This window comes from Podarcis erhardii (genome assembly GCF_964252035.2).
Source record: "Podarcis erhardii genome assembly, chromosome: 7".
NCBI classification, from domain to species: domain Eukaryota; kingdom Metazoa; phylum Chordata; class Lepidosauria; order Squamata; family Lacertidae; genus Podarcis; species Podarcis erhardii.
This window is the reverse complement of record NC_138511.1, coordinates 57,207,765-57,233,926: the sequence shown is the minus strand read 5'-3', so window position 1 is coordinate 57,233,926 and position 26,162 is coordinate 57,207,765. Positions and strand designations below refer to the sequence as shown.

Here is a 26,162-nt window from a genome sequence, read left to right as displayed (position 1 = left end):
ATGGTTAAACCATGTCCCAACAGTTACAGATAGGTAGCCGTGTTGGTCTGCCATAGTCAAAACAAAATAAAAGAAAAAAATTCCTTCCAGTAGCACCTTAAAGACCAACTAAGTTAGTTCTAGGTATGAGCTATCGTGTGCACGCACACTTCTTCAGATACACGTATCTTCAGTGTATCAGTGTATTCTTCAGTGTATCTGAAGAAGTGTGCATGCACACGAAAGCTCATACCTAGAACTAACTTAGTTGGTCTTTAAGGTGCTACTGGAAGGAATTTTTTTCTTTTATTTTGTTTTGATCATGTCCCAACAGTATCAGTAGTGGCTGGACATTACCCAAATAAATATTTGTTTTTACATTTATATCCTGGGACCCGTAGTTTACCCTCACAGAGATAGTGCTATCACAAGAGATAGCATCCTTAGCAAAGTTCCCAGGATTATTTGGGGGAAGCCATGTGTTTTACCTGTATGATGTGCACACAGCTGTTGCTGCAATGGAATACATTTACCTGAAGCCATCCCCATTTGAAGTCAATGGTGCTTACTCCTGAGTAGGCATGCCTGAGATTGCTTTCAGCTTGGCTTAAGCACCTGGTGTGCCACAAGTCCCTGCAGCTTGGTTCCACACACAGGTTACCCAGAAGTGACTCCTCTTCCACACCATCAGGGCTTCCTCTTAAGTGATGGTGGCAGAAGTAGGAGCCATGCAGCCCAATTCCAACCACAAGTGCTTGGGAATAGCATTCCAAGGTGCACAAGATTTAGATCACTCTTTTTACCTCCTCTGATTTTGTTATCTAAGTATCTTTGGCCCTCCTCACATAGTGAGATGGTCACTATGGGCATAGCAAATATTTTTGTGGTGGGGCAGAAACAATGTGATTGGTCAGTTAGTTAAGTACTTCTATTGTTTTACTTGATTGGGGAGGCAGTTGACCCCCCCCCCCATGCCCATGGTCATACATGTAAGAAGTCCTTAATTTGAACAGCATTTGGACAGGAAGATGTGTAAAGGAAGAAATAGAATGAAACAAACACTATGCAAATATATTTTGAAGTGTATTTAATTCCCTGCCAAACTTTTTCTTAAAAAAACCAGTTTAACATATAACAGGTCCACAATTGTTTGGTTAATTTCCATAGTCAACGTCCTTCTACTTTTTTCCTATTATTTTGTACGTTTCAGTTGACAGTCCTCTCATATTCCGGTAATAGCAAGGAAATTTCTTGTCCGAAGTTGTTTTTTAAAAACATTTTCTTTTACACAAACTCCCCTGAGCATGGTCTTCATCACGTCCCAGATAGTTTGGTGTTATAAACTGGTTGCTAAGATATCCGAAATGAGAAGACTAGCCCCAAGAGGCTGGCAATCTTGTCGGCACTTTGAAAAATCTCCAGACCTGAGGAGCACCCATTCTACAATACTGTAAATACCCGCCAGCGAAGCACCAGGGAAGTAAAAAGAAAAGAAAAGAAACGTTTGCCAACGACCTATTTGCAAAGTCAGTCCCTCTCCCTACCCCAAAAAATTAATCTGGAAGCCCCCTCGTTTATTTAAGCAGAAGAACTCGACCCTGCCGCAGCGTCACGTGCGAAGGCGCCCCTTCCCTCGCCTTCTACCTGCTCCTGGCTCAGCCTTCCCAGACAACGCCAAGCCCCCCTCCGTCTCCCCCCGTGTTTCCTTCAACTCTGAAGGGGAGGAGACTAAAAAGTTCTCCCTCTCCTCGAGCCGCGACGGCAGCGGCAATCCGAGCCACGGCAGCAAGGCGGACGGAAAGCGCGCGCCCGAGCCGAGGCGCCATCGGGGGCCGCCGAGGTGAGGGACAAGTCGGGGATCGGAATGGGGCGCCCGAAAGCGGGGCGGGGAGGATAGGCACCCCCACTTTCCTCGTCCTGGCGGGAAGGGAGGTGGGGAGGGAAGGCGCGGTCATCCTCCATATGCACCCCCGGCAAGTCTCGATGCTGCGCTCGCGGGTGGGCTCTTGCAGAGGGGTCGCTTCTCTCCCTCCCCCCAGAAAAAGTAGGGCCCCCCCCCGGGATTTTCTCTGCCCTGTGCCTGCAGCGGGGCGGTGGGGGAGGGAGTCCGGGAAGAGCCGCCCGCGCGCTTGGAGAGGTTTCCAAGGCGCAGCGCTTGGGCAGGGCGAGGAAGCGCCGTCGCCTGTCCGGGCCGGCCCAGCTATGCGGGGAGGGGGGCGTTTGGAATGCCGGGAGGGCTGGCGGCGCTTCTCAATGGGGAGAAGCGCCCTAGGTGGTCACTCTCCTCGGCCCAATGGTCGGGCGGGAGGACGGCGCCGGCCAATGAGAGGTTGGCGCCTGGGAACGAATGTAGCCAAAGAATGCGCTCTCGGCCAATGGGAGAGCCGACGGGCAAGGCCGGGGGAGAGTGAATGGGTGAGTGGCAGCGGCGCTTGCAGCCTTGTCCCTGCAGCTGAGCCGAAGATAGGGCCTCGTGGGGTTTGTTGTGTAGCCCACAGCCCTGGAGAGGGACTTTTCTTTTTGGAAAGTTCAAGTCGGAGGGAAAGGGCTCATGTGTGGCTTTGGTGGGGAGGCTGAAGCAGATGCTGAAGTCCCGGTATTTTTGCAGCTCTGGTTCCAAATGCTTGAGAGTGTTAGACAGACGTGGGAGCTGATGTTTTGCATTCCTGAAGGTCCCAGGTTCACTGCGAGAGACTTCAGTGTTTGGAGCTGCTGCCAGTTTGTTTGTTTATATTTATATATACCACTATATAACCAAAATGTATCAACAGTAAAAAACAATAAAACCATATAATAAAAAGCATGAAAAGTTGAAAACAACAAAGCTAGAAGCTAAGATCAGTAGACCATTGTGGGGGATGTACTCCTTATTGCCTACATAGACCTGGCAGGATAAAAAAGTTTTCAGCAAGTGTTTAAAAGTTGGCACAGAAGATGTCTGCTGAATCTCCCTTGGCAGAGAGTTCCACAGGACAGGGTTTGGTTTCTTCTTGTTGTCAAACGAGCCTCACCAACTCTAAGAAGGACCAGAAATGCTCCTGCAGGTGATCTCAGTGGTCAAGCTGGGATATAAGGGTTTAGGCAGTCCATGAGTGTCAACAGTATTGGGCTGAATGAACTAATGGTCTGACTTGGTGTAAATGTGTTGGTGGACCAGATGCATCTTTGGTCTGACTTGGTGACTATGTTGGTGGACCAGATGCATCTTTGGTCACAGATTTAGCTGAGTGGTAGAGAATCTGGTTTGCGTTCAGAAGGCCCCAGATTCAATTCTCAGCATCTCCATGTAAGGCTGGGAGAAACCCATGTTCGAAATCCTCGAAAGCAGCTGCCATTCAGGGTAGACAAGGCTGAGCTGGTTGGGCCAATGATCTTATGTGGTATAAGGCAGCTTCCTATGTTCCTAAATTCAGGTTGTACAAGCAGCATTGATTGGGAGGCCTTATGCAACAGATTCACCTCCCCAAAAGTTTGGAGTTTATGTGACAAGAAATGTGACATGAAGATGCACTGGACGGTGAACATAAGAATAGCCAATGGCCCTTCTAGTCCAGCATCCTGTTCTCACAGTGGCCAACCAGATACCTGTGGGAAAGTGTGGGATGACCCCGACGCAACATCATTTAGCCTCCCCACATATATATGTGGATGCAAACTCAATAAGCAGCTTGTCATTTATTCAACTCTTGACATTCTACTTTTATTGCCATTTTTCTGCCCATTTCAAGACTCCAGTGCAGCGTTTTCATGCATACTTTGTCCCTATCACATAAGACAATAAATTTGTGTGCTGGTAGTTCGTGACAGGCACTTTCTAAGCCCAGCACCTCAGACAATCACATTCAAATTTATTAATAAGGCAACTCAAATGCAAGCTGTAGCAAAACAAAAACACATGAGCATAAATTATACTTAAGGACAAAAAAACCTGACCTGTACAACAGATAAGGCATACATAAAAAAAAGAATCCCTTGGGGCACCTGCCATTAGATCAGCCTCTGAATGAGGACTCCTGTAAATGTTATTTATAGCTGTGCCAGAGAAGAAATTGCAGGAGGTGCTGGTCTTTGTTCCTGTGTGCTACAAGCTGTGCCTCTCCGAATTCCTTCTGGAACATTGTGCTGCATTTATTTGGGAATACTTGTATGCGGTTCTGTGGTCCAAGGGCTCCCAAAACGCTCTACATAAAATGTTGCAATAACAGTTGGTCCATAAAAAACACAATGAAAAATAAAAACAGCAAGAACATAAAAAGAGCCTATTGCACCAGCCTGTTGTCCATGGCCCATCTAGTCCAGCATCCTGTTCTCACAGTGGCCAACCCAGTGCCCCAGGGGGACACCCACAACCAGGACCTGAGAAGAACAGCAGCATCTAGCACCCCTCCCTAGTATCACAGACCTCTGATATAGCAGGACTCAAGAGCATCATCACGACAGCCATGTCCAGCAGCAGGTTCCTGCCTCCTTGATTCCTGTTCGTTGTGGTACATACATTGGGTTTAGGCAATTAGGCTGCCTTGACAGCGGTGGGCTGACCATCCTCCATGCCATGTACTTATCCAATTAAGACTCTCCAGCACCCTCCCATTAAGGTTTCCTGGAGACTTTTCCAGCTTGGCAGAGCTGTTGGCTGCTCCACTCTGGTTGCAAATCCTTCAGGAGCTTGAGTTAATTTCAGCTCTTGGAAGCAAGAGGCGCTCTGCAGAGGGGAGCCTATGAAATGCACAGAAGCCCCCGCAGAAGTGCTATGGCTGCTGAGCATGGCTTGGGTTCTTCCACTGGCAGGGAGACCCACTAAATCCTGCCTCAGTTTCTTGGCTAGTAACTAGAATTCTGTGCCATAAAAAGCTGCATTTTGTGACCTTTATAAATTATGCAGATTTGTTTTCTGATTTCTCCCTTCATTGTTGCTAGTCAGGGGATGAGAAAGAGCCCTGCAGAGCATATACAGGGATTCCTCTGGCTGCTTGGCTTTTCCTAGGCATTGACCACAAACTTTCAGGCAGCTGTAAGGAGTAGAAGCTTTCCTTGAAAACAAAACAGAATCTGCTTAGGAAAATGAATTCTATAGTTAATGCCTTTTTAAAATAGCTATTCTATGCTTCACCAACCTTCCCTACAGACCCACTTGTGTGTTAAGATCAACAGAGGGGCCCTCATGGTATTTCTGCTGCCTCAGACTATTGGCAGATGAAGACCAGGAAAGGGCATTATCTGGCTGCCCCTAAGCTGTGAAATTCCATCCCCACAGAGGTATGGCTGGTACCTTATAGTTTCCGTCATATGCTGAAGGAGTACCTCTTTACTCTGGCCTTTGGCATCTGAAATATATATAAATATTAGGACCCCTTGGCATCTGAAATATATATAAATATTAGGACCCAACCTATTATTCTTATTGTACCTTGTTTAAATTAACTGATTTTAATATTGTTGTAACCTACCCTGGGACTGGGATGCGGGTGGCGCTGCGGATTAAACTACAGAGCCTAGGACTTGCCGATCAGAAGGTTGGCGGTTCGAATCCCCGTGACAGGGTGAGCTCCCATTGCTCGGTCCCTGCTCCTGCCAACCTACCAGTTCAAAAGCACGTCAAAGTGCAAGTAGATAAAGTGCAAGTACCTTCCAGCGGGAAGGTAAACGGCGTTTCTGTGTGGTGCTCTGGTTCGCCAGAAGAGGCTTAGTCATGCTGGCCACATGACCTGGAAGCTGTACTGTTGTTCCTTAGCTCCCTCGGCCAATAAAGCGAGATGAGCACCACAACCCCAAAGTCGGTCATGACTGGACCTAATGGTCAGGGGTTCCTTTACCTTTTACCCTAGGACTATATGGAGAAAGAGAAGTAAGATATCAAATAAATGAATAACCTGGTGCCCTCCAGATGCCTTGGACTACAACTCTCATCAGCCCCGGGTGTGTTGGCTGGGCTTGATGAGAGTTGTAGTCCAAAGCATCTGGAGGGCACCAGGCTGGCCTAAGGCATATATGATGCCCCAATAATAGGATGGCCAGGTACTATATTATGAGAGGACTGGCCAACTCTTATCTTTGATAACTATATATACAAAAATGATATTTCAGTAGCTGCATATTTTCTGAGTCCTGAGCAGAGCAGTGTGGGGGCAGGGGGAGACCTTTGCTACTGTTGTTCCTTAGCTTTTAAGAACATCAGAAGATCCTGCTGGATCAGGCCCATGGCCCATCTAGTCCAGCATCCTGTTCTCACAGCAGCCAACCAGATACGCCAGTGGGAAACCTGCAAAGCAGACCTAAATGCTAAAGCATTCTCCCCTCTGCAGTTTCCAGCAACTGACATTCAGAAGCGTAACTGCCTCTGGTCGTGAAGCCAGAGCATAGCCATCATGGTTAGTAGCCAATTCTAACACCGCCACCACCCCAATCCTTGTGTGTTAAACACACCAGTTTCAGCCTTTGTGTGTTAGTCTCTTGTCTGCCTGTTGCGATATTGCAAAGGCTAGAGAATCTTCAGGAGTTTCCACCATCTCTACTACCCCACTATCTTGCTTGCATCTTGGACAAAGGAATAAGCAAAAGGGGCTGCCAAGCCTGGGCTGGTTGAGGGGGAGGAGGGTAGCTGTGGAAAAGGACTCCTTCCTCGTAGGAAAAGATGCTTTGTTCGCACAGCTGGTTTAGCCATTATGCGCTTGGGCACCAGCCAAACCAGGGTCCCTCTTGTGCTGCAGTTGTCTGCCACATGGTGCCTCCCTTTTTTCCTTCCTGCATTTGTCTCTTGATCCCATGGAAGAGAAGCATCTCTCCCCCCCCCCCCCAATATCTCTTGGGGAAAGGTAGCGGCATTGAGGTCATGTGCTAGGTTTGATTTCCGATATGGATCTTGTTCTTCTGCTGTTGTCGGCAGTGATACTGAGCCTTCCTTATGGCCCATTTACTTTTTGCTTGGCGGGAAAATAATCAGCAGCTAAGTGTGCAAAGTCCCATCTATCCAAAAACCACGTGCACATCGGAATGCAGAACCGAGTGCTGTTATCTATCAGTATTGCTCATTCAGTAGCAGACCTGCATCTTTGGCTGTGCGCAGCAACCAAAGAATGACATAGAAAGCTGCCTTATACTGGGTCAGATCATTTGACCATGTAGTTCAGTATTGTCTACACTGACCAGCAGCAGCTCTTCAGGGAGTCTTTCTCAATTGTCCTTCAATATGGCAGGAATTGAAATTGGAACTTTCTGCATGCAAGGCAGATGCTCCACCACTAAGCTACAGCCCTTGCCTTAAAAATAAAGTAAGATTCTAATTATAGAATTATAGAGTTTTGGATCTGGAACTTGGATCCCTGAGGATAATCTAGTACAACCTCCTGCAATGCTGTCCCATAGGGGGATTGAACCTGCAACCTTGGTGTTATCGGCACCGTCCTTATGGTTCCAAACAGTGGGCTGATTTAAATAGGAGCCATGGAAGTTGCCTTATACCAAGCCAGACCATTGGTCCATCCCACTCTGTATTGTAAACACTGACTGGCAGCACCAATGGGTCTTTCCCAGCCCTACCTGAAGATGCCTGGAATTGAACCTATGACTTCTGCAGGCCAAGCAGATGCTCTGCTACTGAGCGATGGCCCAACACATCAACTGGGAACACATCAATGGGCCTTGCATGTCTGGAATCTTGCAGCGCTGCAGAAATGCATAGAAACCCCAAAACACTTCCCTCTCGCGTTCCCTTTGGACAGGAACAGCTGGCATTGTGGAGTTTGGTGGAGGCAGTCTGGGGGCCTCTGAAGGGCTCAGTGGAAAACGAGCAGACATCCCGCCCCTGAAACTGAGTAGACCCCTGCCGTCGTCCTCCTCCCTCCTGCAATGTCTGCTTGGTGTCTGGCTGCTAGCACTGGGGTCCTTTCATGTGGGCAAAGCTCTCTGCAGATGGGCATGCCTGCAAACAATTAGGACGAGCTGTGGGCGGCGCAATTTCTGTGGCTCTGGTGGATCCTTTCCAAAAGGCAAAAAGACACACACACAGCCTCCCCCAAATGGAGCAGAAACACTAATATGTAGAGGTGAGGAGATTTGGGGCATATTTTGTTGCCTCAGGCAAAATACCCCCCCCCCCCAACATTATTATTATTAGTATGCGTATTATTAGTATTATTATTATACCCCACCAATCTGGCTGAGTTTCCCCAGCCACTTTGGGCAGCTTACAGAACATATAAAAACATACTAAACCTTGTCTTGTAGCATGTTGAGTGATCAAGAGTGGTCAAAGATCTGATTTTTCTGCCTCTTCCTCCTCTTTGAGCTGGTGACAATCAAGAGGCTCTGGATTGTGTCCCCTAGAATGCAGAGGATATCGCTAGATTAATAATAGTCCTTATCCTTTTCAGACCCATGTTCCACCTGTTTCCCAGACATGCCTTTCAGGATCCACATCTTAATATATATCTTTTTGCCATTTATTTTTCTGATAGTGATTCCTGCCTTGCAAGGGGTTGGAGCAGATGCTCCTTTGGGTCCCTTCCAACTCTGCAGGTCTATGATTCTACAGTAAAGATGCTGTTACAACCCACTTACGTTAGGCAGCAACTGAGTGGTGCAGGACAGGGGAACGTTTTGCCCATGAGGGCCATGTGCGGTGATAGGTGGGCAGTCTGGGGCCACATGCCAGTGGGCATCATCCAAGCCAGTGATGGGCAGAGTGGGCTGGACTGCTAGTGAGAGAAGGGATGCAGGGCCACTCCATCAATGCATCTGGGGCATGAAACAGCTTTGCCTTCTCTTTTGAACTTCACCTTTTTTCCAAATTAAAAAGACCCAAATATTGTGGAGTTAAAAATAACTGTAATGCAAGGCACACCTGCTGGAATTCCGGCTTCCAGACAGCAAATAACATCACAGAAGCCTTGCCTTCTTCTCCAACTGACCATCCTAGGCAAGGGGGTGCAGCCCCTGGGTATACTGCACTTACATTTCCGTACTAAACTTTACCCCCCTGATCCTGGCTCAGTTTCTTCAATGTCTTGTTCCTTTTATGTAAACGAGAGCAACTGCCATCCCTGCCATTCAGAACCAAATACTTACTCCCTTCTGTTGCATACTTCTCCCCCTAGAAAGTCCTAAAAGGATTAAGCAGCTCAGCCCTTCCCAGGCATTCCCAGAGCAGACTTACCAATATGTCAGCATCTCCTGTCCTGTTTGATTTATTTAACCAGCTTAAACCATCATGCCTTTAGGCAGGCAGTGAGTTGGTGCTTAACAAGGAAGCAACCGGCACAAGCTGGGTGTGCCTGGATTTGCAAAGCCCCTCTTGAGACATCTTCAGCTCACCTCTCCCTGCCCTGAGCTTCCCCTCTCTTTAAAAGGGCAGGAGGGGGAAGCAATGTCTGCTCTCCGAACCAGTGGGATAAGGGGGTGCTATCCTGGCTAAAATGTGTCTGTGAACTCCCATAATCCCTCTTGCTTCTCTGGATGGAGGTCTTTGTGTGTGTGTGTTTGTAAAAACTAGACAACTCTTGGGGGGGGGGTTACATTTATAGCTCTGCCCACTTCTACCTCTGGCCCTGCCCACCATTGGCACATAGTTCTTGGACCCGCCACCCCCAGGTCCAGAAATATGATTGAAAAGCATTGAACTCAAGGTTCTGCCCCCCCCCCAGTAGAAGCCTTCAAGTTCTCTCTATTGGGTTCTGCCCCCTCCCACAAAATTCCTGGTTGCGCCCATGCTAACATTTACATTGTCTTTTTTGTAAAGGATTATACAGTATCTGTGTCTGCGGGGTGGGGGTGGGGACAGCAATTTTAAGTGCTACAAAAATGCTACCTTAAGAGAAAAGGCCTTGGTCCTATTCCAAAAATGAGTGACAGTTGTGCACTTATTAAATGAAAAGGTCCTGTATTTCTGTGGAAAGGAGAGCATGGTCTGTAAAGAAAATGCCATGCTTTGTAAGGTGATTTTGCCATCCAGCTGGCATTAACTTTATTCAGGAAAGTCCTACAGGATCTTGAGAGGTTTGGGGAGGTGCCCACTTGTGGCTCCCTTTCAGCACTTAAAAACTGCATCCATTTGCTTTGATTAACGGATGCAAACAAGCAATGGCGGGCTCTTATCTCCCCCACTCTCACTTCTGGCACACATCTGCCCATGTGGCAGCTCCACCACAGCTCAGCCTCATGGAGTGTGTTTGCTTTGTGCATGGGAAACCTTGACAGCCTTGGGAATATTGTACTCTTCTCAGCCTTACCTACCTGACATAAATAAGATGAGAGTTCCAGAGCACTTTGTGTACTGAATAACGGTTCAGGAATGGCTGGCAGTGGCCTGCTTAATGTGAAATGTTGAAACCTACTAAACAGCAGAGCATGTGTGTTTCGGCAGGGAGGGAGGTGCTTGCAAGATCGTTGGGCTGTGGTGGCCCCTCTTAGCTGCAGGAGCCCTGAGTGGGAGGGCAAAGGTCAGGCATGTTTATCTAGGCTTGCTCAGGGGACAAAGGCAGGGAGACCCCGGCAGCTGTTCTCCAACATGGAGAAGGAAGATTTCGGGTGTTTGAAGATTAGAAGGAACAGATTAGTCATTTATCAGAACTGCTGGGACTGGGAAAAGATCACTCTGTTGGCAGTCATAGTATACGCCCCAGGAGCCCACGTTCTGTAATTTTGCACAGAGGAGCCCCCGATTCCATTGTTCATAACCTACCAAATATGATAAATCTGGCAAGGGTCCTGTGTAGGCCCCTTCAAAACACATGGGGACTGTGCAGAAGTACTGTCGTGTTCTATGCACGAGAGCCCTCTCTGCTCCTGTGGTTTCCAGCAACTGGTATTCAGGAGCGTTACTGTGGAGGCAGAACATAGGCACCATGGCTAGCAGCCATTGATAGCCCTCTCCTCCATGAATTATTTGACTAATTCTATTTTAAAGCCATCTAAGTTGAGTTCCACAGGTTAACTGCACTGCGTGAAGAAGTACTTTCTTTTCCTCTGTCCTGAAACATCCAACATTCAGCTTTATTGGATTTCTACAAGTTCTAAGGACGCGGGTGGCGCTGTGGTCTAAACCACTGAACCTTGGGCTTGCCAATCAGAAGGTCAGCGGTTCGAATCCCCACGATGGGGTGAGCTCCCGTTGCTTGGTCCCTGCTCCTGCCAACCTAGCAGTTTGAAAGCACGTCAAAGTGCAAGTAGATAAATAGGTACCGCTCCAGTGGGAAGGTAAATGACATTTCCGTGCGCTGCTCTGGTTTGCCAGAAGCGGCTTAGTCATGTTGGCCACATGACCCGGAAGCTGTCTGTGGACAAACGCCAGCTCCCTCGGCCTATAGAGTAAGATGAGCGTTGCAACCCCAGAGTCATCCGTGACTGGACCTAATGGTCAGGGGTCCTTTTACCTTTACAAGTTCTAGCATTATGAGAGAGTGGTGAAAACTTTTCTCTATCCACTTTCTCCATGTCATGTATAATATCATAAGCTTCTATCATGTCACCTCTTCCTTGCCTTTTCTGTAAACTAAAAATGCTGCAACCTTTCCTCATAGGAGAGTCACGCTATCCCGTTTCTGAACATGGTCACAGGGAGGAGGGGGTCGCTTATTAATGATGATGTACATCCCAGAATCCTTTGCACCCTTGCAAGTGTTTCGCTTGGGCAAAACTCCCCCATTGCACCGATGAGCCGATGGTCTTGGGTCAACCAGCCTTGAAGCAGACCCTCTTGGCAACATCTTCAAGCCTTCCTGGTCTGCCAGCGTGTCTCTCTGTGGCCATCTGCCATGTCCTGAATGGCTTCCATTCCCCCGACTGCTCCCCCTTCTTGGCCATGTCTCCTCCATGACTTACACACCTCTCTGTCCTTTTAACAGGCATCCTCTTTCTTAGGAGCCCTTTCCTAATTTTTTTTAAGGGTATGTGAGAGAGTGGGGAGGAGCATACTAGGTAGCAACGGGTGGGGGATGTTGAACATCCTGGATGAATTTTGTGAACGCCCCTATTTTTTCCCCTATATTTCCCCCCTTCTCCTTATGCAATTGTTATAAGAAAAAAATGCGCCTTTTCCCTTATGGGGTACCCAAGAGACCATATAGAGTCCTTTTGTAGGTTCCCTATCGGTAGGAGAAAATAGCAGAGGTCAACCAGAGAATATTGAGAAGCAAAACAGCTAGTAAGCCTGATTTTTATTAACTGTTGCAACACGCACACGCAGGAGGCAGGAGGGACCCTGAACAGTGGCATGCAAGCCCTTATATAGACTTTTGAAATTGTCCATCCTGAAGCCCAAAACCACCAGCCCCCCATACATCATACATACATCAGAGAATGAGCGGTCTAGAACAGAATCCTGTCTGGCAGGAAACCTGCTGATGGGTTTACCTGGCTGTTAATGAGTTTACCTGGACAGCCTGGTTATTCTTTTGTGATGATAAATACTTAATTCCTGAGTCCAGGTCACAAGCTCGCCCTATTCATATCTTAAATGTGTCCTTAAGGCAGGATTTGTGAGCAAACAGACAATGGGGAGGTTTTTCCTCATTTCTTCCCTCCTTGCAGAGAAACATTTCAGGTCCATTTGGGGGGGACAAAATGATTTCAGGACTTTTTCCTGTACTGTTTCAGACTTACGGTTTATATATTTATGTATGTGTTTGCTTGGTACATTTCTTTTATATCTTAGACCTCATAATTCTCATAACACAACTAATAATGCTAGCAATCACATGTAGCTGATGCTCATAGGTGAATCTCCAACTTTTTAGATGTTCACAACATTAGATTACCAGCTGTTTTATACCAGTGCCGACTGCTGCTCTATTTCGGACATTCACTTTTAATGTATATCAAGTACAAATTGGGTTAGAGAAATCTGTGGCCTTCCAAATGCTGTGGGAATCCCATCAGCCCTGCCTAACATTGCCAGGAACAATTGGAGATGTAGTCAAGATGGAGGGCCACATCTGCTTGTTGCTGTGGAGGACCACGGCTTGTGTAAAAGCCAATTGCTTTTCAGCAGTCTTGGAACATATATGCAGGAAATCAGCTGGGTTCGCAGTCTGATGCACCTTTGCTGGCAAATGCAAGGCTTGCTGTCTCCCTGTGTCTCTGTCAGGCTGCCCTTACATCCATTCCACCATGAGCACCTCTCGAGCCAGGATTGAAAGCTCGCAGATCTCAGTCCAAGTACACGTGGAACCTCCAAATTGGCCCTTTCTCACATGGTTTTAGAGCTGGGCCCAGAAAATACTGTGAATTGATGGAAACCATCTGGGGCAGTAGGGGGCAAGGCAGGAGGAACAGGGCATGGGTTTGGAAGATCTCACAGATCTCTGCCTATTTGCCAGCCTCTTGAGACTGGGAAGGGTCTCCTGTCATCATTTAGGGGGCTTCTGCCTCCAGCTGCTTGTCTGTTAAGTAACTAGAGAGCAGCAGACCTCTGGACTGGGGCTGGGGGAAGGAGAAAGGCAGCCAAGGAATTTGGGTTGGAAAGATGTGTCTGGAAGAGGCTCCATCTTTCCTTGTTTTGTTTTTTGGTTTCTTGTGGGTGGATGTAAACGCAAGCCAGACTTCCTGTGAGAGGGAGGAAAGGGGCCCGGGATTTCTCTGGATCATCTTTAGGCAGCCAAGAGAGTGGAGGAGTCAAAGCAGTAGAGGGTGAGAAAGTGGTAGAGTTGGAATAGGTTTGGGGCAAATGCGGCGAATGCTGAGGGTGGGAGCAGGGCAAGGTGCCGCCATCTCTGAGACAAGCTTCACTATTGCATGCATATATGAATGATTTAAACACACAGTCCCTCCTAACTAGGAGATTTGTGTACGTAATAATAGATTCCCAACAAAAAACCACTTTTAGAAGTGACAACAATATCACACAACACTCCCTGCCTAAACTGCCCCATCCCAAGGCATCACCCCTGGTTAATGCTGGCAGGAAAACATCACTTGTTTCTGTCATCCCAGGGACCAATTTCTTTTGTATTGAATTCATACCCCAAGGACCACAGAGCAGCAAGCAAACACTAACTCAAAAACAAAAAGCAAACACCTTCAGAACAGTTTATAGCACTGGTGTCCAAACTTTTTTCAAAGATGAAGTGAACATGCGTGAGCGCTGGACAAAGTTGTTGAGCTTCTTTTAGGATTGCTCCCCACAGAAATTGTTGGGTTTAACTTACATTTACACTTAGGTGTTGAGGAGACAGAAGAGAACAGTGGCTGTGGTCAAACTTCAATGAAACAAGCTCTCCATTATTATTGACATCTCCTTTCCAGGGCTTTAACTCCTGAGACTCTACAGCAGCCTTTGTCAACCTGTTGCCCCAGATGATGGAGACTACAACATGCAGCAGCAACAGCAACAGCAACAGATAGCATGAGAGCTGAGGCATGATTTGATGAAGTGAACATGCGCGAGGCCCGACCATTTTGCCTGACCTTAGAATCATTAAAATCGAATGCAAATTTTATGCAACGATTTTATGCAAGGTTTATTGCAAATGGCATACTTTTCATTTCGTCACATGGATGACAAATCTATACAGGTGTTAAATCACTCTGCCTTTCATATCTGAAGGCCAGATGAAAAATAAATCCAGAAAGTTGAAATATATGTCAGGAATATTGTAAAGTACATTAGACAGTAATAAAGGTTGTCTGTCAACTTTTAAGTTCACAACATATGAACAGGAACATAACACCAGGTATACTTGTTGTGTCCAAATATATTTATACCTGATTTAGACCAACTGATATTAACTGAGATTTTACAATGTATTCATCTCAATTGGGGGGGGGGTGCCTGCACAAATGCGAAGGGTGAAACGGAGATCTTCTGGACTGCAGCTGAGGGATCCCCGCCCCCTCCTGCTTGCACATAAGTAGGAGTAGGATCGGAGCTGCTCTGATGGGATCCCTGTCCTCTCCTGCTTGCACGCAAGTTGGAGTTGGGATAGAGCTGCTCCGATGGGAAGGGAGGCACCGCGCTGCCCAAGCCTCGCTGCCACTGCTGCTCTCAACCCTCCTCCGCCTTCCATGCCTGACCCACTATGCACCGAAGAACCAACAACTCAGGGGCTGCCCAGGCTCACGGAGAAAGGAGATAGAAGCCTCAGAGGAAGGGGAAACATGGCAGTTGAAGTCAAGGTGGCCGCCGCCCCTCTGCCACCGCCATCGCTGCAGCATCAACATCCTGAACGTGTACTGTAGTATTTATTTATTTAGCCACATCCTCCCCCCGCCCCCGGCTGACCAGATTAGTCGACCCAAGGAGTCACGCAGCCGGGGACTCCCTAATGGCCACTCCCCCTGTGCAGAGGGGAGAGCTCATGACAAGCCCACAAAAAGGAAATGGCTTCGGTGGGCAGGCGCTTAGGGGCTGCAAGAGATTGTTTTTTCAAAATTGCTGGGGGGGGGGGCATTTGAAACCAGCCCAGGGGCCACAAGTGGCCCCCGGGCCGGACTTTAGACATGCCTGGTTTATAGTGTTTTAAAAAACAATTGTGATCAAAACCAGTCCAAAACAGTTACAGTTAAAAGCATTCTTCCATCCAGTAATCTCAGGGTTGCCAGGAGCAGTATCCTTCACCCACCAAATGCGCCTAGGCAAGCTGAATATTCACTTCCTTCTTACAAGCTGCTCTGTTCATCAGCATTCTATTGTTGACACATTTCCCCTCAGCAGCTAGAATGTCCACGAACATCCCATAGCATCACAGGAACTCACGTCAATGGCTAACTTGGTGCCTCATATGCAGAAAGATGTTTTAGCCTATGTAAAATGTGACTCTACAAGACTCCTGTTTTGCCGTACTGTATCTGACTGGGAGTGAACATTTTTGCCTCCCAGGTAGGAAAAATGGTTCTTTCAAGAGCCGGTTCACTTCTCTGCCTAATGCCTCCTGTCTCATTTTTAAGCACAGGCCAAGGGCAAGTGATCCATTTTATCTTTGGCCAATGGAGAAACTGTGTGGGTATTGCTTAATGACAGTCTCTTGGCAGGCCCGCTGGCCTCAGTCTGTGCCTTTGTGGTTTTCAATTTCCGTTGCATGTATGTTTCTTTCTGTGTGTTTGTATCAGTCTGAATGCAATTATCCTCCTTGCTTTTGTTTGTTCCCTTTCTTCCAGGCTAAAAATTTATTCCTCCACTCCCCCATCCACCCGCTCCCTCCAATTTTGTCCGTCTCCTTCCTACAATTTCCAGGCCAGGTTCCAAAAGGAGTTGAAAATGACATGACGTCACCTTGTGCCCTAATGCTGCTGCTGCTGCTGCTGCTGCTGCCCCCGGCATTACGTTCCTCTGAGAAAGGGGTAGATCCCTTTCCAGGCTCTGTTGCCAAAGCACAAACTGAACCCCTTTGCATTAATTTAAACAAGGAATGATCGTGTGCTTTTGCAGTTTGGGATATACATTTTCAAGCTGCTCTTGGAGACCACCCTTTCAAACCATTTTAGCATGTGTAGGGAGGCAGGGGGATGTTGATATGATCAAGTAAGATTTAGTAGCTCTGGCTTCCAGACAGGGACTATTGCACACGGGTCCGTTATAACTTATTTTTCTGTTTGTGCATTTGGGACATTATCATGCACACATTCCCCGTTTTTTGGCCCTGGACTTCAATTGCTATTCTGCTGCTTGTCATCCACGTCAGTGGGAGGAACTTGATGGGAATGTATCTTGGATGTGCTTTCTGTCTCTCTCCTTAGTCGCTCCTCTCCCGTTCCACTACTTTTTTTTTCCATTCTGCCCATTTCTATATGCATACAAACATTTTTATTTTAAAAAGCGAAATCGCACAAATTTTACAATAACTTAAGACTGCAAATATCACCAACCTAATCTTGCAAGTTACATTTGACAAAAGACAAAACAGAGGCTTGTGCTTTTGGATGTGGAGGGTCAATATCAGTTTCCATTTTGGGGTGGGGGTAATTCTGAGGGTTATAAAGCTCTCTTGCTTAAGACCTCCATATTATTGTTATTTTTAAAAACCTGAAGTACATACTGTGATTAAAATCTCCACACATTTCTGTGTGCAAATCTTGAGATACTTTTTATTTATTTCATAAAATTTCTACACCACTTGATTGTAAAATAAATTTTAAAAAATCTCTGAGCTTTTTACAAATGATAATATGTCCTCTTAACTAGACATTAGGCAATCAGCACAAATACCGGTAGGTTTATTTCCTTTGTCGTTGGGGGCTGCCAGAAACAAGAGGGCTAAATTGTGCTCATTGAAGAGCACATCATCATGTACAGTGGTACCTCGGGTTACAGACGCTTCAGGTTACAGACGCTAACCCAGAAATAGTACCTCGGGTTAATAACTTTGCTTCAGGATGAGAACAGAAATTGTGTGGTGGCAGCAGTGGGAGGCCCCATTAACTAAAGTGGTACCTCAGGTTAAGAACAATTTCAGGTTAAGAATGGACCTCTGGAACGAATTAAGTTCTTAACCCGAGGTACCACTGTAAAGGAATTTGCCTGTTACATCCCAAGCTAGCAACATGAAAGGCCGTTAATCCAATGAGCTCAAGGTAGCGGACGTGCTTCCCTCTTCCTTCCCATTTTAACCTCACAACAACCCTGTGAGGCTGGTTAGGCTGAGAGGCAGTGACTGGCACCCAAGGTCACCCAGTGAGCATCATGGCTGAGCAGGGATTTGAACCAGACCACGCACGCAAAGGGCTTTGAGCACCTGAAAAGCGTTGTGCAAATCATAAGTTTCTATTCTTTCCTGTGCACGCACCTCATTCCCTCATCCATTGTGATGGAAGACGGTAATGAAAACCAGAGCAGCCATGTCACATGCAGCCATGTCACATGCAGCCATGCGCAAGTTCCACAGACCCAATGGTCTGACTCAGTATAGGAACATGTTCCTATGTTCCTGCGGATTTGTAACATTTTTTCCTCCCTTAAAAAAGCAGAAGAAATAACAAATGGTGAAAGGCTGCAACTGAGAATTGCTGGTGTTTTGGGCCACAATAGTAGATTTGGTTTTAATTCCTTCTTCTTATTTATTCAGGTCTCTCTATCTGCTGGTTTCCACAGCGACACTGGACTTACTGAGAGGGAGCCAGAGTTGTGTTTCGGCCCAGAAGCACCAATAACATTCTCTTTGGATGTCTGCCTCCAACATGCTTGGCTTTCTATGAGGTAATTTTTGGAGAGGGAAGGTGGTGCGGCCTCGGTCATGCTGGCCTGAGTGTGTACAGTTGAAGAATTCCTTGGGGCAACGAAGAAAACAACTCTTGCTGGGGAGCAAAATGGCGGCTTCTGCTCCCTCACCATACGCCTCTTGAACAGGCCGGGTGACTGCCATTAACCTGAGACCACGTCCCGGACACGAAATGAGCCAGAACGCCAACTCCCACTTGGCCGATTCACCCCAGCTCTCCAAGAGCAGCCTACTCAATATCCTGGGCAGCCCTCAGCCCGAAAGGATGAGCCTCTCCGATTCCCTGCCCGCCACCCCAAAGAGTGGCACCCCTTCGCCCGGCCCCCCACCACAGCTCCCCTTGCTGAGCGCTGGCTGCCTGGACGGTGACTGGGAGAGCCGGGAGGAGCTGCGCTTGCGGGAGCTGGAGGAAGCACGGGCCAGAGCCGCCCAGATGGAGAAGACGATGCGCTGGTGGTCAGACTGCACCGCCAACTGGCGGGAGAAGTGGAGCAAGGTGCGCGCTGAGCGCAACAAGGCCCGAGAGGAGGTGCGCCAGCTGCGCCAGAAACTGGAGACCCTGACCAAGGAGCTGACCAGCCTGAGGCGGGAGAGGCAGGAGGTGCTGAATGAGAACGAGCAGCTGGGCAAAGAGGTGGCCCGGCTGAAGGGAGAGGGCAAAGGGGAGAAGGAGAAGGAGCTGGACAACCGAGTCGCGTCCGAGAAGGAGAGCGAGGCCTCCCCAGAGCAGGAGCCCGTGCGGGATGTGGGCTCTGAGAGGCTGCCGAAAAACAAGGTAAGTAGGGGCATCGGGGCACGAGTGGCCTGCTTCATATGGAGGACTCGTAGGGATAGAGGAAGCTGCCTCATACCAATCCATTTGGTCCATCTCGTACAATATTATCCACACTCTGGGATTTCAAGTGAGAGTGTCTCCCAGCCCTGACTGGGGGTTGAACCTGGGACCTCTTGCACATTGCGCAAGATGCTCTGTCCCTGAACTGCAGCCCTTCCACTGAAAACAAATCAAGGTTCCAGACCTCATGGTTCTGAAGAAAGAGATGGCTTATTTACTTATAGGGGAGAACAGCCATTGTAGGGCTGGCTAGGGGAAAGGCCTGTGTGTTTATCTCGTGCCCCAGTAATTGTACCAAACAAGTGCAAAGTTTCAACTGCACAACCTTGCCAAAGTTCCTTGTGAGCAATTCTCAGTAAATAAGAGCAGCCTGGAATTCAGAACTTGAACAGGTGGAGCTTTTCGCACCAGTTATTTCAGTGCCAGGAACAGCTTCAGTTAACTCCACTCTGCATATTTGAGGTGCAAGGGCTGTTTTAAAAGGTGGCAATCTTCTCCATGCGTGACAGGGAGGCCTTGAGGAGGTCGTGTGGAAAATGGGGCCAGCCAGGATAATTGTCAGCAGTCATTTAACCTGTCAGTTTACTTCCTCTTGTTTAGCACAACAATCCACACCAATTTCTGGTATCCACATACTTTTCCTGTTTTATATCTTGATTTACTGAAATACAAGCAAGTAGAGCAAGACATTTTTGTGGGTCTACAAATTTCTTTGGGGGTTCTAAAAACCCTGCATCTTCACAGAAAGACAGAGAAAGGTCTTTGCAGACCCTCATTTGTTTTTTGCTTTTATCAATCCTTTGGATTGCCTTGAATTGCTTGCCTTGAACGTCTCTCTGGCCTTTTTGTTTCCCCTCCCAAAAAACTGAATATTTTGGGGGGGATGAGGAGGCTTTTACAAAGCAACCGAAATGCAAAATAATGAGGCGTTTTGCTGTGAGAAAGTGCAGGGATGGGGATTTTGGCTCACATAAAGAGCCAGCTGGTGCACATCAAAAGGAAATTGCTTGGACTCAAAGGCAGAGGCCGATGGGAACTGATGGCTGAGAAGATAATTTCACATATGCAGAATATAGAGGGTAGAGCAATTCATCGTCTTCAGAGTAGTTACAATTTGCTAAACTCCTCCTTGTTGCCTGTGCTCTTAAGACGATGGAATCGCTCTATGGTGTCTTGGCTTTACTGGCCAACCACAGCACTGTGGGCAGAGAGTTGCAATCAGGGCTAATGGGCAACTCATTCACCTTCACATTTCATTATATTTATACTAAACACTCTTAGACAACAATTTGGCAGGTTTCATTGAGTACCAGTAAATTGCCTAGTTCAGGCAATCCTCCAGTCATTGTGTGAAATACCAGAAATAATCCTTAGGTTCTCTCTTCTTGCATAGCTTCACTCACCATTGTTCTGTTCCAATTGCCATGGTGTCCAAATCTGTAACTATCAGTTGCACTTGCAAACCTGAATTGCAAACCATGGTTTGAGGTGGGATTTCAATTCCAGTTTGGAGGACATTGGAAACCATGGTTGATTCAGATGCAGGGACACAGGAAGCTTATATAGGAAGCTTATTTTGCCTTATACAGTCAAAACGATTGATCTGTCTAGCTCAGTGTTGACTACACAGACTGGCAGGAGCTCTCTACAGTTTAAGGCAGGGGTCTCTCCCAGCCTTCCCTGGAGATAACCAAGGATTAAACCTGGAACCTTCTGCATGCAAAGCAGATGTTCTGCTACTGAGCTTCAGACATTCTCCATGGCAAATTATGTTTTATGATAAATTGAAAATGAAGGTGTGATGGAGAGAGAGGAAATAGGTGCAAGGAAGGCTGTGGCTCATTTCCTGTCCTTGAAACCATGGTTTGGAGTTGCCATCCCATCCCAACATGTGTCTGCGAGTCTTGAATAGAGCTTCTCCCTTCCCCCTCCTCCTCTCAGTCCCCTATGCAGCACATAGATTCTGTGTTAAGTTTTCCCTCCTAGCAAACTTTTATTCCTTTACAGAATTTCAGCATTCAAGTTCAATGATTCCTTCTTTGCAGATAGAATGTTCATGAATATTCTGTGACATCACAGCAGTTCAGCCAATAGCACAGGAGCAGCTGCTTGCAAGCAAATGCTTTTTGTGTGTTTTACACGAGAAATTGATGATAATTAATGGCCCCTGATCTGATCGGCATTGTCAGTTTGTTTGTATGTATGCCACTTTCCAACAATAAACATATACCTAAATAATACACTGCAGCATGTAGAACATGCTAGAATAGCCTTTGCCAACCTGGTGTCTTATAGTTCTTTTGGCAGAGCTGACTGGGGCTGATGGCAATTGTAGTCCAAAACATCTGGAGGGCAACATTCACTAGAAAAATCATAATAGCCCCCTCCAGTTTCTCCCATGCACATTGTTTTGCTTTGTTTATAAACCACCAACTAAGTAAAAGCCATTATAAGATCATGAAGCAATCATTAATATCTGCCCATATCCTGTTTTACTTGTGTGTTTCACCTTGCTGTGCATGTCTAGAGCAGAAATCCTGCTATGCAAGCCTCACTTTTCCAGAATGCATCGATTTGGAGGACTAAAACAAGTTCCGCTCACTCATAGACACTTCTCAGAGAGGTGGAAGCAGCTTTTCCCTGAAGAGAGCGAGCTCTGATGTTCCAGCCCTGGAGTTAGTGGTGCATTCCTGGCCAGGGTTGCCGCTAAGCCACCCACAGGCTTAGCCGTAATCCAGGGTTGTCCTCAGGGTAAGGTGAGAGTGGGAGTCGAAACCTGCACTCTGGTAATCAGCTGTCAAGCCCTGCATGACTTTGTCATTTCAAAAAAGCATTTTATTGCTTTTTCATATATAATAAACATAATTTAAAATGCAAAAAACAATTGCAGCTAGTCTCTCATCTTTATTGGAAAAAAGCGCAACATTTTAGAGCCTGTTTATAATACATGTTACAGTCTCCGATCCAGTAGGTCTCTGCTTCCGTGGGTCTGAGGAGGTTGTTTCGATTGACCATCACGTCTCATATGGGGAATGAACAGAGTGGATTTGATTTAAATCAAATTGATTTAAATCACGATTTAAGTTACTAGTCAGTAAGACTTGATTTAAATCTTTTTTTTTACGGAAAGACTCATTCTTGCTGGTATAATCTTAATATTTACAACCAGATGAAGGTTTTATTTTTGGAATAATAAATTTTCAGAGTAGTTTTTGCAGTTATGTCAAAAATTACTGATTTGGTTATACTGTTAGAAATACATAGACAGATAATTATGAAATTATTGTGAGGTTTAATAAGTTAACTGTTTACATTTGGACAGCTTTTCTGCTGCACCTTATTGGAAGGAAATATAATCATTTCTGTAATAACAATTTAAACAATTTATTTAACTAAAACAAAAACATTATTGCATATGTACCCATGTTTGTTAACTGATGTGGTTAAACATAAAAAAAAACTTAGAATGAGTTTTAGCACATATGAAAGACTTAAAACAAATAATTATTTACTGATGAATAGCCTTTGGACTATAAGGTAACTTAAATAGAAAACTATCTTTAGAAAGATTTTTCCTTCAAAAGCATTTTATTTTTAAAATCCATTGTAAATTTTAAAAATCCAATTTTGTTGTTGTTGTTTAAAAAAAACATTGATTTTTATCCACCCTGGGGATGCATGTGCTATAGAAGGATAAAGGACTTGCCTTGCCTCTGGCTGCCCTGACCTGGCAAGTCAATTTCTCGGCCAGAACAACAGACCACACCTGAGCATACCATGAGTCTGTAGACAGGCCTGACTTTGGCATTTGTGACCTCTTCTTATCCACAGTCGCTGCAGGAGTTTGAGCTGATGGAGAACCTCCTGAAGAGCAAGCAAGAAGGGCAGGAGTGCTGGGACCAGCGGAGCACGGTCAGCGTCCGCTCATCTTTCGCCCGGCAGGAGAGGAGCCGGTTGCTCTGGGAAGACGTCTCCGTCATCGAGGAGGACGCCACCAAGATCACGGCCCTGAAACTGAGGCTGGACGAGTCCCAGAAAGTGCTGCTCAAGGAGCGGGAGTGAGTGCTGCCTGTGCCACCCCCCTCGCTTACTGAGGAAGCGCCCAGAGTGCGGCCCTCAGCCTTGCCCTTTGTGTTGTTGTTGTCTCTTTCAGGGACAAGCTGTCCCTCAGCAAGAACATCGAGAAGCTGGAAGGGGAGCTGAGCCAGTGGAAGGTCAAGTATGAGGAGCTGAACAAGAACAAGCAGGAGGTGTTGAAGCAGGTGGGCAAGATCTGTAGCAGAAGGCCCCAGGTTCAGACCTCAGTGGCATCTTTAGGTGGGGCTGGCACGGTCCCCTGCAGGAAACTCATAGCTAAACAGGAATTGCATTGCTACAGCAGCTGGCAGCAGCTAGACTGGTGACTGGGAGTTACCACTGAGACCACATAACACCGGTTCTGAAAGACCAACATTGGCTCCCAGTACATTTCCAAGCACAATTCAAAGTGTTGGTGCTGACCTTTAAAGCCCTAAACAGCCTCGGCCCAGTATAGCTGAAGAAGCATCTCCACCCCCCATAGTTCAGCCCGGATACTGAGGTCCAGTGCCAAGGGCCTTCTGGTGGTTCCCTCACTGCGAGAAGTGAGGTTACAGGGAACCAGACAGAGGGCCTTCTCGGTAGTGGCACCCGTCCTGCGGAACCCCCTCCCATCAGATGTCAAGGAAATAAACAAGTATCTGACTTTTAGAAGTGTTTTTAATATTCTGTTGGGAGCCACCCAGAGTGGCTGGGGAAACCCAGCCAGATGAGCAGGGTATTTATTTTAATTTTTATTTTTATTTTTATTTTTATTTTTATTTTTATTTTTATTTTTATTTTTATTTTTATTTTTATTTTTATTTTTATTTTTATTTTTATTTTTATTTTTATTTTTATTTTTATTTTTATTTTTATTTTTATTTTTATTTTTATTATTACAAGAGACAGTGATGGTCACCAAGCACCCACTTGGATGGCTATAAAAGAGGATCAAACAAATTCATAGAGAAGAAGTCTATTGATATGACTGTGCTCTGCCTCCATGTGTCTGAATACTAGTTTCTGGAAAGCATAGGAGTGGAGAATGATGATGATGATGATGATGATGATGATGATGATGATGATGATAAGAACAACAACAACAACAAAATATGCCACCCATCTGACTGCCACTCCAGGTGTAGTTCAAGATAGAGTAGCTTTCTGTGTTCTGTACTTCTGAGTTAAAGACTGCCTGACTGCGCAATTGCATCTGGCTGCTTGGAGTGGGGTGCTTTCATTGATGACAATGAAGCAAGTTGCAGCCCAGGGATTCTTGGGGCACAGCTTTTCAACAGGGCAGTGAGGGTGGTAGGATGTCTCAAGCCCCTATCTGAGCCCTAGATTTTGGGTGTTAGACAGGTATGTCCCCAAGCTTGCAGAGAATTCCCCAAAGCCCCTCTTGTTGGACTGTGTTGTTGGACTCCGGTTCTCATCAGTCCCAACCCCAGGCAGTGGTGAGGGGTGATGGGGGATGGAGTTGAACATCCGGAGAGCCACAGATTCCCCATTCCTGCTGCAATGGCTAGAACAGCCACCAACCCACCAACCCCAGGTTTTCACTTTCCAAGCACTTTGGACTACTTTGGGCTGGTGGGAATTGCAATCCCAAACATCTTTCAAGTCGGTCAGTGGTGATTTTTTACTATCATCCTCTCCTGAGTCAACATTCTTGAGAAAGTGCCCTCATGCAGCCACTCCTGCAAATCTACATTTTAAAGCAAATTCTTTTTTAAATGTTCGGAAAAAATTATAAATATGAGCACAGGGGGGTTCTGAAACATCAGAGAACGGCAGGATATTTTCTTATCAACACAGCAGCTCTCTGCATCCCCCTGCTCTTAATGTGGCTCTTTAAAGTGCTGCTATTGATTTTGCCCACAGACACCAGAGGTAATTTCCAACTTCTCTTTTCAATCTGTCTACAGCTGAACATTCTCAAGGAGATCCACCAAGACGAGTTGGGGCGCATCTCTGAGGATCTGGAAGACGAACTGGGGGCTCGATCAAGTATGGACAAGAAATTAGCTGAGTTGCGATCAGAGGTGAGAGTTAGGGGGAAGTTGACCTGGAAACCTGCAAGAACAGCGGTGTCCTTTGTGTTTCCCCATTGCTCACTTAGTTGCCCCCCTAAAGTGTGGTGTAGTGCCTAGAGTGTCGGGCTAGAGCATGGGAGACCAGGGTTCAGATCCCTACTCAGCCATGAAGTTCACTGGGTATGACCTTGGGCGGGCCAGTCAGTGCCTCTCAGCCTAGCCTACCTCACAGGGTTGTTGTGAAGAGAAAATAGGGAAGGGAGAGGACCATGTACACCACCTTGAACTCTTTTGAGGAAAAGGCATCATCTAAATGTAATAAATAAATAAATAAATAAACTGAGCTCCAAACGTTTCTTTTGTGGCTCTGCTAGTACAAAAACTTTCAAACTTGTTCCTTTTGACATTTGGAGATGTGAGTTCAAATTCTGAGGCAGACGTGATGGTTTGTTTGTTTGTTTGTTTGCTGTGGTGTTTGACTTCAGCCTTGGTTGCAGGCAGCCAATGTTAAGTTGCCTTTTTGGTCCACACACAGCTTGGAAGAGATGTCACTGAGACACTGGGCTGCCACAAATGGCAAAGTCGCAGAAAGGGTGGTGGAGGAGCATCCTTTGTAGACAGAAGGTCCCAGGTTAACTTCCTGGCACCTCCGCTTCAGAAGATTTCTGATTGCTCAGCTGGAAAAGATCTTGGCAGCGGCTCTCTAAGCCAGCATTGGCTTAGGTAGAACCAAAGTCTCCACCCTTGGAAAGCTTCCTGTGTCCATCCCAGTAACCCTTGCAGCATCACAGATTTGCACATCACACATGGCTTTATTGGATTATATATAGAATTATAGCCTCTTTGGTATGTGTTCTGTTCAGGCAGTGAAAGTACAGACCTTTTCACTGGTGGCCCCTTGGCTGTGGAATATTCTTGCCAAGGAGGCCCACCTAATGCCAGCATTGTCCACTTTTAGGTGGCAGGCAAAGACATTCCTGTTCTCCCAGGCATCTGGAGACACCAGGCAGCATGTTCAGCTTGCTCTTTTGAACTGGCTACTAATGCCCCATGGGTAGTCTAATGAACTGACCAGGACCTTGCAGTCGTCATCTGAAGAAGCCCTTCTTC

General features: G+C 46.6%; 1 protein-coding gene across 1 annotated transcript in view; it reads left to right on the top strand.

The window, feature by feature from the left end:
• Positions 1–1,090: 1,090 nt before the first annotated feature.
• The window catches only part of CCDC102A (coiled-coil domain containing 102A), a 37,524-nt gene continuing 12,452 nt past the window's right edge, over positions 1,091–26,162 (top strand). The window contains exons 1-5 of the mRNA XM_081872451.1: positions 1,091–1,819; positions 17,970–18,897; positions 22,789–23,015; positions 23,111–23,219; positions 24,945–25,061. Coding sequence (XP_081728577.1) covers positions 18,295–18,897; positions 22,789–23,015; positions 23,111–23,219; positions 24,945–25,061 — 1,056 coding nt within the window. The 5' untranslated portion in view covers positions 1,091–1,819; positions 17,970–18,294. The remainder of the gene's footprint in view (positions 1,820–17,969; positions 18,898–22,788; positions 23,016–23,110; positions 23,220–24,944; positions 25,062–26,162) is intronic.